Source organism: Heteronotia binoei, chromosome 13 (genome assembly GCF_032191835.1).
Source record: "Heteronotia binoei isolate CCM8104 ecotype False Entrance Well chromosome 13, APGP_CSIRO_Hbin_v1, whole genome shotgun sequence".
NCBI lineage: Eukaryota > Metazoa > Chordata > Lepidosauria > Squamata > Gekkonidae > Heteronotia > Heteronotia binoei.
The window spans coordinates 71,704,791-71,717,450 of NC_083235.1; the positions used below are offsets into that span (position 1 = coordinate 71,704,791).

At 49.1% G+C, this 12,660-nt stretch overlaps 1 protein-coding gene across 1 annotated transcript in view; it reads left to right on the forward strand.

Moving 5' to 3' along the window:
* The first annotated feature begins 3,445 nt into the window (after positions 1-3,445).
* MGAT5B (alpha-1,6-mannosylglycoprotein 6-beta-N-acetylglucosaminyltransferase B) overlaps positions 3,446-12,660 on the forward strand; it is a 351,897-nt gene continuing 342,682 nt past the window's right edge. Inside the window, exon 1 of the mRNA XM_060252886.1 lies at positions 3,446-3,544. Within this exon, the coding sequence (XP_060108869.1) occupies positions 3,477-3,544 (68 nt within the window). The 5' untranslated portion in view covers positions 3,446-3,476. The remainder of the gene's footprint in view (positions 3,545-12,660) is intronic.

Sequence of the window (12,660 nt, forward strand, 5' to 3'; positions counted from 1 at the left end):
GAAGAATACTCAATAAAACCACGCCTCTCTGGCACTCAGAGAGGCACAGGGGGAGGTTTCTCCTCTTCTCCCTCCCCCCCCCCCCCCGATTTCCCAGTGCTCCACCTCCCAAAATTTTCTGGCTAAGCCCCTGGTCCAGCCAGTTTTGGACAATACACCACATGAGCTCTCTGTACAAGAACTACCCTAAGTTTTAGCTATTCGATCTGAGGAAAATGTCTGCAAAATGAAGATCACTCAAGTGGATATTAGAGGGGACCAGCAGGGGGAATGCATGTAGAGGATTCAGTTGTGTGCATCCACCATCAACTTGCTTTATTACCACTAAAATAATTTAATCTCTGCAAGATAAATAGGGGAAATAACTTAGCTAATGCTGCCTGGGGATGTGTTCAAAGCAATCAAATTACATTAGTGGAATTCATTTGCCCTTGATGTTTATAGGGCTGTATACACCAGACCTAAGAGAATGTTTCCAAATTTTTCAATATAAACAATTTCCCAGAGCTAGGGGGCAGGCTTCATCTTATTCTATATTTATTTATTCTACAATTTGTATCCCACCAGCCCTCTAAGCAAGCTCAAAGTGGCTTTCAAGTCTACATTTCATTTAAAAAAAACCCACCAAAATGAAATATTAAACGATTTCTTTTAAAGCACAAACAGCAATATTTTCCAAATTCTTTCCTGAATAGTCAAATTTTAATCAATGCACTTAAGGAGGAGGAGGGACCACTTGCAGCAAATGGACTCTACTAGCCTCCTGGATGGCGCGTCACAAAAAAGCAAAGTCACAGAGAAGCCCCAGAGCTCCACTGCCGCAAGGCTCAGGTGGCAATATTCATAACAAAAGTTTTACCCAAAGAGCTCAAGAGGTGGAAGAAGAGACCATATGCAAGAAAGGGGCCTGGGATCCAAACCATCATTTGGTGTTTTAAGGACCCAACCACATTATTCGAGGCCAGTTGTCGACGCCATTAATCTGATTGCAGCACCTTCCTTGGGTCCATAAAACCAAATGGAGGGAAAGGAAGGGGATGAAATTAAATTGTAAATCCTGCAGGGGGTGGTAACAATACCACAGTCTCGTCTCTCTCGCTTATAACTTTTAGGACAACAGAGTCTGGAACTGGAAAACAAGAAGACACAATTGTTCCCCCAACTGTCTAATATAGAGAACTTCAGGGCTTTTTTTGAGCAGGAAAGCACAGGAACACAGTTCTGGCTGGCTTGGTCTCAGGGGGTGTGGCTAATATGCAAATGAGTTCCTGCTGGGCTTTTCCCACAAAAAAGCCCAGTGCGAAACAGTGGTTTTGGCAGGGTGTGTGGCCTAATATGCAAATGAGTTCCTGCTGGTCTTTGACTACAAAAAAAGCCATGGAGAACTGTAACCCCTCCCCCATAGTAGTTTCATTATTTTGGAATACTGAGAAGTCTACCACCAGGGCTTTTTTTTGGGGGGGGGTAGAAAAAGCCCAACAGGGACTCATTTGCATACTAGGCCACACCCCCTGGCATCAGCATTGTTTCTCACAGGGCTTTTTGTAGAAAACTAAGCAGGAACTTATTTGTATATTAGGCCACACACCCTGATGCCAAGCCAGCCAGAACTGCGTTCCTGTGCATTTCTGCTTTTTTAAAAATAGCCTTACCACCCAAGAAACATCTTCTTCCATCTGCTGCTGATATAGGAAAAGAGTGGTGAAGGAGGGAGAACGGGAGACCGGTTATGCTGCAGTTCCTGGGAGGACCCAGGCAGAAAACAAGAGCAATCACTCTTCACTTGAGCCCCACCAGAGTGAGAGAAGGCCACAAGCTGAGGCAACTATGTAACGTAAGAACATAAGAGAAGCCATGTTGGATCAGGCCAATGGCCCATCCAGTCCAACACTCTGTGTCACATAAGAACATAAGAGAAACCACGTTGGATCAGGCCAGTGGCCCATCCAATCCAGCACTCTGTGTCACATAAGAACCTAAGAGAAGCCACGCTGGATCAGGCCAATGGCCCATCCAGTCCAACACTCTGTGTCACATAAGAGAAGCCATGTTGGATCAGGCCAATGGCCCATCCAGTCCAACACTCTGTGTCTCATAAGAACCTAAGAGAAGCCATGTTGGATCAGGCCAGTGGTCCATCCAGTCCAACACTCTGTGTCACACAGTGGCCAATTTTTTTTTATATATATATACACATACATACACACACACTGTGGCTAATAGCCACTGATGGACCTCTGCTCCATATTTTTATCTAAACCCCTCTTGAAGGTGGCCATGCTTGTGTAAAAATCTTTATCCAGATAAAGGCGCTTTCAAGAGCTTACTCGGAAACACGTTTCACCAGATAGGGCCGCTGTTCAGACCACTAAGGGTTAACCCGCTTTCAGCTTCTATCACCGATGTCACATCTGAGATGCGAGGTGCTCTCTCAGATCAGCTCTCATTTAAAGCCCGGGCCGCCAGTGCATTTTGGACCAGGTGAAGTTTCCAAGCATTTTCAAAGGCAGAGCCCATGACAGAAACACAGTCTCCTGGGGATCAAGGCCTGCAGTGCGCTGGCTACATCTCCAGATCCATAGCTCAGTCTGGGGATGGGTGGGTGGGTGGGGGGGGGGGGCTGCTGCGCGAAGGGATGCAAAACCCCTCCCCTCGGTATGCACTGCTCGTCTAGGCGGCCTCTCCTGCAAACAGGCCCGCGAAGGCGAGGCCTGAGGTCTGCCCGTTGGACTGGACGATCCCCAAAGCGACCGCTAGATGGCACGCCGTTCCCAATTTCGCGCCGTTGCCGCTTTGCCCGGGAGCCCTGCAGCCTTCCTCGGCAGCCCGGTCGCGAGATTCAAACGGCACGCTTCGTGTGGCCGGGACGATCCGGGCCGGCTGCCGGACCTGCGATGGAGCGGCCGCTTTCCCCTACGGCCTCTTCAGCTGCGAGCGGGGCCTGTAGGAAGCTCTCGCTGGACACGGCAGCTGCTGCCTGGCGGTGCTGAAAGCTCGGCGAGGGGCAAAGGATCCAGGAGCGGTGCAAGGATTGGGGGCTTCGGGAGACCCGGAGAGCAGGCCGGCTGTGATGTGCAGAAGCGGCTGGGCGGCTGGGCGCCTCCCACTTGGGCAGCGGCGGCTGTGATTCCCGGAGAAGGCAGGGATGCTGCGTTTTGGACAAGCTGCTCCCAAAATGTGACTCCAAATGGGACCAGTCGCTCCCATCTAGCCCACCTCTGCAGGGGTGTGAGCGCTCCGAGCGCTTCCCTCGGAAGGAGGGGATCTGTTAGGAGAAAAAAAAAAAACAGCAACACCGAGGAGGAGAGACCAAGATACCGTCTCCTTCTCTGCATGTGGATTTCTTGGGGCTCTTCTTCTGCACTCCTGTTCTGCACACAGCCTCCCCAAAGCCTCTGCCCGGGAGCTCTCCATGACAATAGCAGCTGGATGGCTCACAGGTCTGCTTTTCCCCCCCTTTAAAAAAAGTCTGAACAATGATTACAGTGAATCCAGATGGGAAAATAATGATCAGGAGATGTCTCGTCACCTTGAGGCCTTTTAGGTAAAAGCTCTTTTCTAAATCTTCCTGCCCCCCCCCCCCTGGGCTGCTTGGAAGGGTTGGGGGGGGGCACTGCTTTCCGAACCGTATGCTGCCCACTGTTTGGTTGGCTAACTGGAGGTTAGCTCTGCGTGGCTGTAAGGGGAACGAGTTGGCCTTGAGCTTGATGGGGTGGGGTGCAGGGCTGCGTGGCATCCAGTTCTAGGGCTTGCTCATTTATGCTGACATTTGCTGGGATTAGCTTCCTGGTGCCTTGGAGCTAACCTCATTCTTGTAGCGATTTGTATCGGCCGGGTGGCGGGGTTTAACAACGTCCTTAAAATTCTGCCTGGTGCGTCTTCGAGTTATTGGTATAAATTGTCTTAGTGGTTGTTCCAGATCTACACCTGTCGTTGCAAAACAGAATGCCTTACCTTTCATAGTGCAGTACTAAGCAGAGAGCTACAGCCTTTGAAGCCTTCCATTCGTTGTGAGTGTCTCCGTTCAAGTCAGGTGTTTCCAGTGTTTCTCACTATGTCATCTGTAAAGGTTCTGAAGTTGTATTCTGTTGATCATGAGCAGAACGTTGATGGCATAGGTGGTCTTTGTTTGGGGACTTACTGTCATCCTGGGGCCCTTCCGTCCTCTTCTGATGTTTCTTTTCTTTTAAAACGACGTAAGAAGTTTTGACGTTTAATTGCCAACTTATTGGAAGAAATGTCTTTTTGGTTTGTACTGTTTAAGGGGTAAGAAATTGAAATGATCCCAGGAACTAAGAGCGAAAGCCAAAAGAAAGCACAACATCGAGGTAAACTGCTTGATGCTTTCCAAGCGGACTTTGAAGCATATGGTAGGAACCTGAATTTAGGATTTGGGGTTTTTACCTTCAATCAGAAGTTTGGCTATAGAGGGGAGCGATTTGTCAGTATAATATGTCATGTCTGAAATTCCCGCTCAATGGCAGACCAACACATCATGGCAGGTGGAAGTAAATTCCTAGGATTGAGCTCCCAAAATCCAGGCTAGGCATGGGACATGATGGAGGTGACAGCTTGAGATGTTACTGTGCCTACCTACTGCTAAAGAAATACTATCCTGCTCCATGACATTCCATTAGAGGCTGGATGTTCTTTTTAAGATGGAGCTATGCCGTAGCTATTTCAGATCAGGCGGCTGTGCAGAGAATGGTAGTGTCCAGCAGACTCAGCTAGTATTATTTCAATGAAGCTTGGAATACACCAGGTGAGGAAAACAGAAAGTAGGTAAACAAAAGGTCTAAAGTTAGCCCATTGGTTGTGCAGCACAGTGGCCTTCCATGCTAGTGACAGTTGGGTTTGTGGATTAAAAAAGCATATATCCAGTCTGAAACAGCAGGCTACTGGCAAAATAAGCCAGTAGCTGTGTTGGTTTTCAGGCAAATTCCAGGAACAAATATGATGTGCTTCCTTATTAGATCAACTGAACAGTGTACATTGCAAAACCGTGTTCTGGCTTTCAGTAGAACTCATCAGGTTGGATGTTTGCTATTATATAATGCACCAATGGAGGACGCACAAGGCTTGTGAGGAGCATCTTATTTTCCCTTCCTCCACTTCCCTCTTTCTAGGGTTACCAGATGTCCTCTTTTTAGAGAACGTGTCTTCTTTTTTGTGTGTTTCTGCACTCTTGTTAGGAAAAAAAAAACCTGATGAAAATGGCCTTTCTGGGGGGATAGGAGGCTAAGCCTGTTTTTCCCTATAATTCCCCCAGTGGAGGCAAGCTTCATCTTAAATAACAGGGGTATTTAAAATGAGATTTGACATAGAGATAGTTGTTTGAAGTAGTCAGTTGGGAAATAATGTCCTCTTTTTTGCTTTTCAAGATATGGTAACCTTACAGTCTTTCCCTTCCCTGAAAACTCCCACAACCTGTCCCTTTTTTCCTGCTTCTCTCCTTTCCACCCGATAGCCAGCCTACTTTTATATGCTTCCTGTCTTAAGATTTTAGGCCTTCCTTCCCTCAGGCAGCCCCTCTCTAGACTGCTTGGCTGGGCTCAGTTGTATGGTGGGAACTCTCAAGGACTTGCAGGGGCACCTCACTTTCCCCTGTTTTCCTCTCCCCACACTACTTCTTTTCCTCCATCTGGAGGCCCACATGTTTTCATGGTTCCCTGCAGGGCTTTTTTGTAGCAGAAACTCCTTTGTATATTAGGCCACACACACCTGATGTAGCCAATCCTCCAAGAGCTCACAGGGCTCTTAGTACAGGGCCTACTGTAAGCTCCAGGAGGATTGGCTACATCAGAGGGGTGCAGCCTAATATGCAAAGGAATTCCTGCTACAAAAAAGCCCTGGTTCCCTATTTCCTTTTTCTCCTTTCCACCCATCCACCAACCAAACTTTTATCTGCCTCCCATGTTCAGCTGTATTTATTATTTACTTCATGTATACCCTACCTTTCTCCATAATGGGGAGCCAAAGCAGCTCACATCATTCTCCTTGCCTCCATTTTTTATCCTGTGACAAGTTAGATTGCGAGTGTGTGATTGGCCCAAAGTCACCACTGAGCTTCCATGGCAAAGTAGGATTCGAAACAGGGTCTCACGGATCCTAACCTGAAACTCTAACCACTACACTACATCAGCTTTCATAAAGTGGCTGCTGTTGAGCAGTAGCAAGCAACCAGGCTAGGATGAGTCATGGAAGTTGCAGGGTAGCAAATCACCCAGAAGCTGGAAGGACAAAGTAGTCCTGAAAAGGGCCCTTCCATTTATTATCAGAAACCAAGCCTGGAAGGTTGGCAATACTAACAATAGCCATTGAGGACATTTGTTTCTTAAAATCATAGGTGCTGCTTCTATCATTTTGAGTGATTTTAACCAAACCATTGGTTTTTGTTTGTTTGTTTTGTTTTTAGATTTCAGATTTTTCTGCAAACCTGGGACTTTTCTTACTCAGGTTGTTAGAAAGATCTGTCGTGACTGATCATGGCCCCTGTCCTCTGAGTTTAGGCATGAATCGATGTGGCCACATTGAAAATTAGATATATTCGTGAGGTATCAAGCTGGGGATGAAAGATTAGTTGTTTCAAGGCATAGTGGCAAAGTCCATAGTCTAGGGCTGGTCATCTTAAAATGAAAAGCAGAATATTCTACAGACTAAATTGTATTAGTAGAGATGGTGCATGCTGGATGCAAATAGTTTCCAAGATGAAGGCATACTGGGTAGTATTACCCAGTGATGGAGGAATAAGGACACCCAGCATCCTTATCTTTGTCATTTTTCTTCCCCAGGAATAGGTTTCACTAAGTTCAGTGTGACTTAATTACGAATAAATGTGCTTAAGGCTGGGATGTGTTGCTGCGCAGAAGATTTGTTAATGGTCAGAGTGAGGCTATGGCTCATTGGTAGAGCATTTCCTTTGCATGCAGAAGGTCCCAAGTTCAGTCTCCTTTTTAAAAGATCAGATGGCAGGCGATAGGAAAAACCTGGGGCTCAAAAAGCTGTTTCTAGTCACAGCAGACAGCACTTACATAAGTATGCCACAAAGTCTGTTGCAGAATGAGACAGCTTCAGGTGTTCATAATGGTACCTTGACCTTTCTCCCTTCTGTACTGGGGCCCCTGCCAGGGCATATGGACCTCAGTATTGAAGCTAAGTAAAAGTGATCAAGGTCAGGTATACTATAAGTTTGCAGCTTCAACCATAATACACTACAGTAGCATTCTGGAAATGCACAAAGTTACTTTCCCTCAATTCATAGTCAGTGTTCACTACTGTTGGGTTAAGGAAGGAATGTCTATTTGAAAGTCTACCTTTCTAGGAGTTTTAGGGTTGCCAAGCCCCCGGTTTGGGTAGGGGTTCTCCCGCCTGAGAGCTTCCCAATCCACCAGCCCACACTGGGCCAGTGGGGGGAACCTCCCCTGATGTCACCAGCACAATGACATCACCCGTGAGTGCCGTCATCACACCGGTGATGTTGCACGCTGGCCACTCTAGGCGTTTCTGGGAAAACTCTATGGTTTTCCCGGATGCCCTAGCAATTTGGGAGGGGAAACTCTATGGTACAAGGAGTTTTGAGTGCCAGTGTTTGTCTTCATAGGAAATAGCCAGTAGATACACAAGCACAAATGCTTAGGGTAGGGCTGCCAATTGAGAAATTCCTGGAAATTTGGGGGCAGAGCCTGGGGAGGGTGCAACAGTCATTTTCTCCAGGGGAACTGATACCTATAGTCTGGAGATCAGATGTAATTCTGGGAGATTTCCAGGTCCCACCTGGGGGTTGCCAACTGTAATTTCAGGCAATGTTCCTTTTGACAGAAAGTGTGATGTAGGAGATCCAGGGTCAAATCCCCATTCAGCTGTTAAAGTTCTTGAGTGACCTTGAATCAGTCTCCTCCTTTCAGCCTTACTAGCTGTTGTCAGAACTGAAAGAAGAGTAGGCTTCCCCGAGCTCCTCGGAGGTGTTGTAATGTGTTAGATAGGTAGAAGAGTGAGAGTGAGGCTCCAGGCAAAGCTGGGTCTATCTATCACTCCATTATTTGTGTGTGTGTGTTTGTGTTTTAGGGGAGGGATTTTGCATGCAGTATATTTTTCAAACATACACCTAAGGTTCTGATGGATATTCCTACTAGGGTTCTCAGACCCCCAAACCAGGTGGGGAATCCCCTGTTTTGGGGGCTGTTGGAATACAAGCTATGTACATTCCAGCCATTATAGAGTTAACTGTTTGTTTACCTGATAGAGGAAGTGATGTATTGTGACCTAAACCCAATTGTGGGCTGGTTCTTCTTTTACCCGCGAACGATGCGATCACGACATTGGTCAGAAAGGATGTTAGGTGTGAAATGCTTTGATCTTGTATGCAAGCTGAACTGCTCTTCTTCCCGGCGAAATGCTTTTTTGGGGAGACGAACAGTGAGACAAAGGATGTAGCCATGTAGGTCAGACATAGTTAGACTAGCTGGTAAGCTAAATTGTTTTTCTGTTTTATCCCAAGTACCCTATCCTGATGTTTTCTGGTAAACTTGATTTCTTTTGATAAGCTTAAACCTCGCCTCCAATTATTGCCCTCCCAAGCCTCTGAATTTAACATGCATTTCCCAACAGGGGCTTTCGCAGGCTGCCTGGCAGTTGGCCGGAGGGGGGGGGGAGCCCCAACCTAAACAGCAGCATCACATAGCAACGCCCTCAACGTGATGACATCACACAGAAGTGACATCCTTATGTCAGCGGCATCGTGTGATGATGCTCTGCTTTTCGGGCAGCCCAATTTTAACCACAGGCTTTGGCCAAAAAGCAGAGCATCATCCCCAATGTCACCATCACAATGATGTCCCTTCCATGTGATGCACTGGGGGACATCCCCACCCACTCCTGGACCGCCCATCCAAATCCTTCTGCCAGTGTGAGGATCATGCCTGGCGACCCCTAACTCCTAATAATGAAAAAATGCAAAAGTAGTGGCAAGTGTTTGAAAATAAAAGCATCCTATGGGTACAGTCGTCAGAGCACCGGACAAGCCCCTTTCGCTGTATCAAACGGTTGCAAGATGTTTTTAAATGAGAATGGTATGAAAACACATATCCTACTGGTAAAATGACCAGGGAACTGTGATTGTTTGCGGCTTACTGCTGAGGATACTTACGGTAGAAATGTGGGAAAGGTTCATTTAAGCAATTTCTGGTGGACTTCTAAACAATGTGCCAACCCTGATCTTGCTAAAGTATGTGGGAAGATGTGACTGAATGATGAGCCCAAAGATAGCGGCGGGGGTGGGGATGGATGCTAAAAACCTGGCAGAGGCTGTTAGTGAAGTAGCCATTCACTAACTGTGCCGGTTGTGTCAGGATCTATGTGCAGCCATCAATGAGAGCTGCCTTTTTGTCTTATGTTGACTGATGCTTAATAGAATAGCAGAACCAGATATTTCATGATGAATTGATGGATGGCAGGATTGGGGACTGGCTGATGTAAAACCTGGTTCATTTGGCCAGCTAAAATGTTGACATGGTTTAAGCTAACTGGGGGCTGATTTTCCCATTATATTTACACATGTAAGATAAGATAAGATAAGATAAATTTATTTTTATATCCCGCCCTCCCCTGCCGATGGCGGGCTCAGGGCGGCTCACAGACACTTTTTTAGAAGAAGGGTCGGCGCTTGTTTCCCGCCTTTCGCCGCCGATAGGAGCCTCAAAGCGGGTCACAACCACCTCCCCCTCCTCTCCCCACAACAAGCACCCTGTGAGGTAGGTGGGGCTGAGAGAACGTGACTGGCCCGTGGTCACCCAGCAGGTTTCGTGGAGTGGGAGACGGGGATTCGAACCCGGTTGATCACGCCAGATCCGAAACCACCGCTTTTCCCCACTACGCCACGCCGGCGTATATGTACAGTTGCATATAAAGACAAGTGTGTGTGCATATAGTGTACAGTTGCGGATGTGGTTGTGTCAGTGCATTCCGTTTCTCTTTGCTCTGCATGTATCAGGAATCCCACAATGGAAAACATATATGAACCTTCTCAGCACTTGCTATTAAATATTAGAAAATGCTTGCACTCCTATGAGCCGGAACAGAAATGTAGTACAGGAAATTCTTGTAACGCATACCTGTTTTTCCTATAAGCTCAAGCAGTTTATGTACAACCATTTCTGTAATGCTTGAAAACAGCCGAGGGCCAAATTAAAACCATACTTGGCTGAAAGTCCTCCTGAGCAGCTGGTGCAAAGCATTGGATGGGGATGTGTGGGGACTCTCCAGCTTTCATAAAAAGAGACTTCAGGAGCGCTATGGAGGCTGACAGAATGGATTCTAGCATTGGCTTCCATGAGCCAGAGCCTTCTTCATCAGATGTGTTATTACTTACAGCTTTTATAACATTCATTAGCTACCCCAGTAATTGCTGAGTTTTGATCTGTAAATTTTAAGCATCAAAGAGACTGCCAAACTGTATTCAGACGGGCAGCCCAATCCAGACATACGTGGGGGGTGGCCACTCGGACGTGGGCGGATCTGTGGCGCCGCTCGTTGGCTTCCAAAGGGGAGATGGTATGCCGCGCTGAGAGAAGGGAGAGGGGCCCAATGAGCGAGAGAGAACCCGTCACCATGGTGAGTCCGCCCAGGCGCACGCCATTGGCCCGCTGCTGAGGCGGGGGTGGGGGAGGCGCAGGCTTGCATGGGACCGTGGGATTGGCCAGCCCGTTGCACATGACTGAAAGCCCATGACTGAGAGGTCGTCAATTCCCCCACTCCCTCCCGCTGTCAGAGACTCTGCCAATGGCTAGCTGGCGGCCAGGGGCATGCGCGGAGAAGCAGGAAGTGCCGAGTGCAGGAGTTCCCTGTCCTAGACAGTGGCTGGAATGTGGGTCTGGGAGCAGCCAGACCAAGTCCGAAAGACACCACCACCACCACCTGGAGCCCTCCCCCCGGTGTTGCCCTGCTGCTGCCCCCCACTATGTGCAAGGAATACCTCCCCTGGGGGCCGCAGAACTCAGAGTGCAAGCCACTGGGCATGCATCCACTTCAGCAACCCCCCCTCCCAAGTGCTCAGCGCACAGCAGCCCTGTGCAGTCGGGTAGGCCATCAGCCTGGGCAGGCTGAGGGGAGGCAGCCCCCCTCCCCTGTCCAGCCACGTGGGGGGCAGCGTGGCGGCTCATAGCCCAATCCCGCCCCAAGAACCAAGTCTGCCCACCCTCCCAGGCACTCCCTTGGAGAGGCCACTGACAGAGGGGGGGGTTTGCCCCGGGAACATGCAGCATATGCCAAGCAGAAACAACAGAGGGCACAGCTCAGACTTTATTTTTCGGGAACAGAGTGTGAAAGGTTCCCTGGTGCGTGCTGGGCAGTCTCACCATGGGTGGGGCTCCACTTCGAGCAGCGGGCAGAAGCAACTGAGGGAGTGAGGGGGCGATGGAGCGGCACATGCAGAAGCCTCTGTGTTGGAGTCCCACCTGCAAAACAGAGACAGAGATCAAGAGCACCTGCAGGGGCGGCGGCTGGAATAGCGGGCTGCGTTTCAGCTGGGCGCTCTCTTAAAGGGACAGTCTCTGACCCACCTCCCCGCAATGGGGCAGCTGCCACACACACATGCCCTGTGCTCTGCCAGGGGTTGGGAACGTGGCAGAGGGCAGACCAAGGGAAGGGAGCAGGCAGCAGCACAGGGGAGTGGGGTCAGCAAATGCCAACTGCCTGCTTCAAGTGCCAGAGACGCTCGCACACTGAGCGGCTGAGAGCGAGGGGAGGGGGAGGCGGGGGGGGGGACGGACAGTGGAACTTACGCAGCCATGGGCGACAGTTCTCGCATGCAGAGCCTCCTGGAGCCCAGAACCTGTGGAGACCTGGAAACAAGAGCAGTTAGCCCTCGCAAGTCAAAGATACTGTCAAAGCAACCGCGAGGTGCAAAACCCATCACCAACGTGCCTGCCTGTCCCTCACTCTAAGTCTGTATGACCGGGAGCTTGCCGGCAGACCTTCCCGCCACACGCTCCTTTCCCAAACAACTGAGTTGTGCGAGGCCAGAGCGGAAGTATTTCTAGGAGGGGGGGAGACCGCGATTGGGTGATGGGGAGGGGGCTCATCAGCCTGAGGCGCGAGAGGATTGGTGAGGCAATCACGCTGCTCCCTAAAGGGTTTCTGAGCTTCCGCAGCAGCGACCTTTGTTTTTGGTTTCAACGAGTGCCTATGGGGCATGCCGCCATTTTTGCAGGCGTAAAGTTGAGCCTCTTGGGGGGGGACATGTCATGGGCCAAACTGCTCAGGAAGTCACCTAAGCCTTGCCGCACCCCCACCCCCTCCGCCTGAACGCCGTGCTCGGCCTCACTTCCGCCCAAGCTCGGGCGCAGCCCTCATGTGGGGTGCCGCTTGGGCGGCCCCCCGCCCACATACCTCCCCTCTGCTGGGGTGGCACTAGTTGTATGTCGGCGCAAACCCTTCCTGCACCCACGTACCGGCTCATCTGGATTGCTCTGTAAATCTAATAATGAAGAATTGTATAGTATATATTACCATTAATATATTAAACATACAGGTCATGCAGAGCATTAAAAAAATTAATCCTCCTCTAATGCCTTCCATGAATTATAAGATCCTTTGCTACAATTCTCTTTCACGTAATTCTGCATTTGATAGGCCATTTTATTCCACCCTTCCTTCTAAGACTTT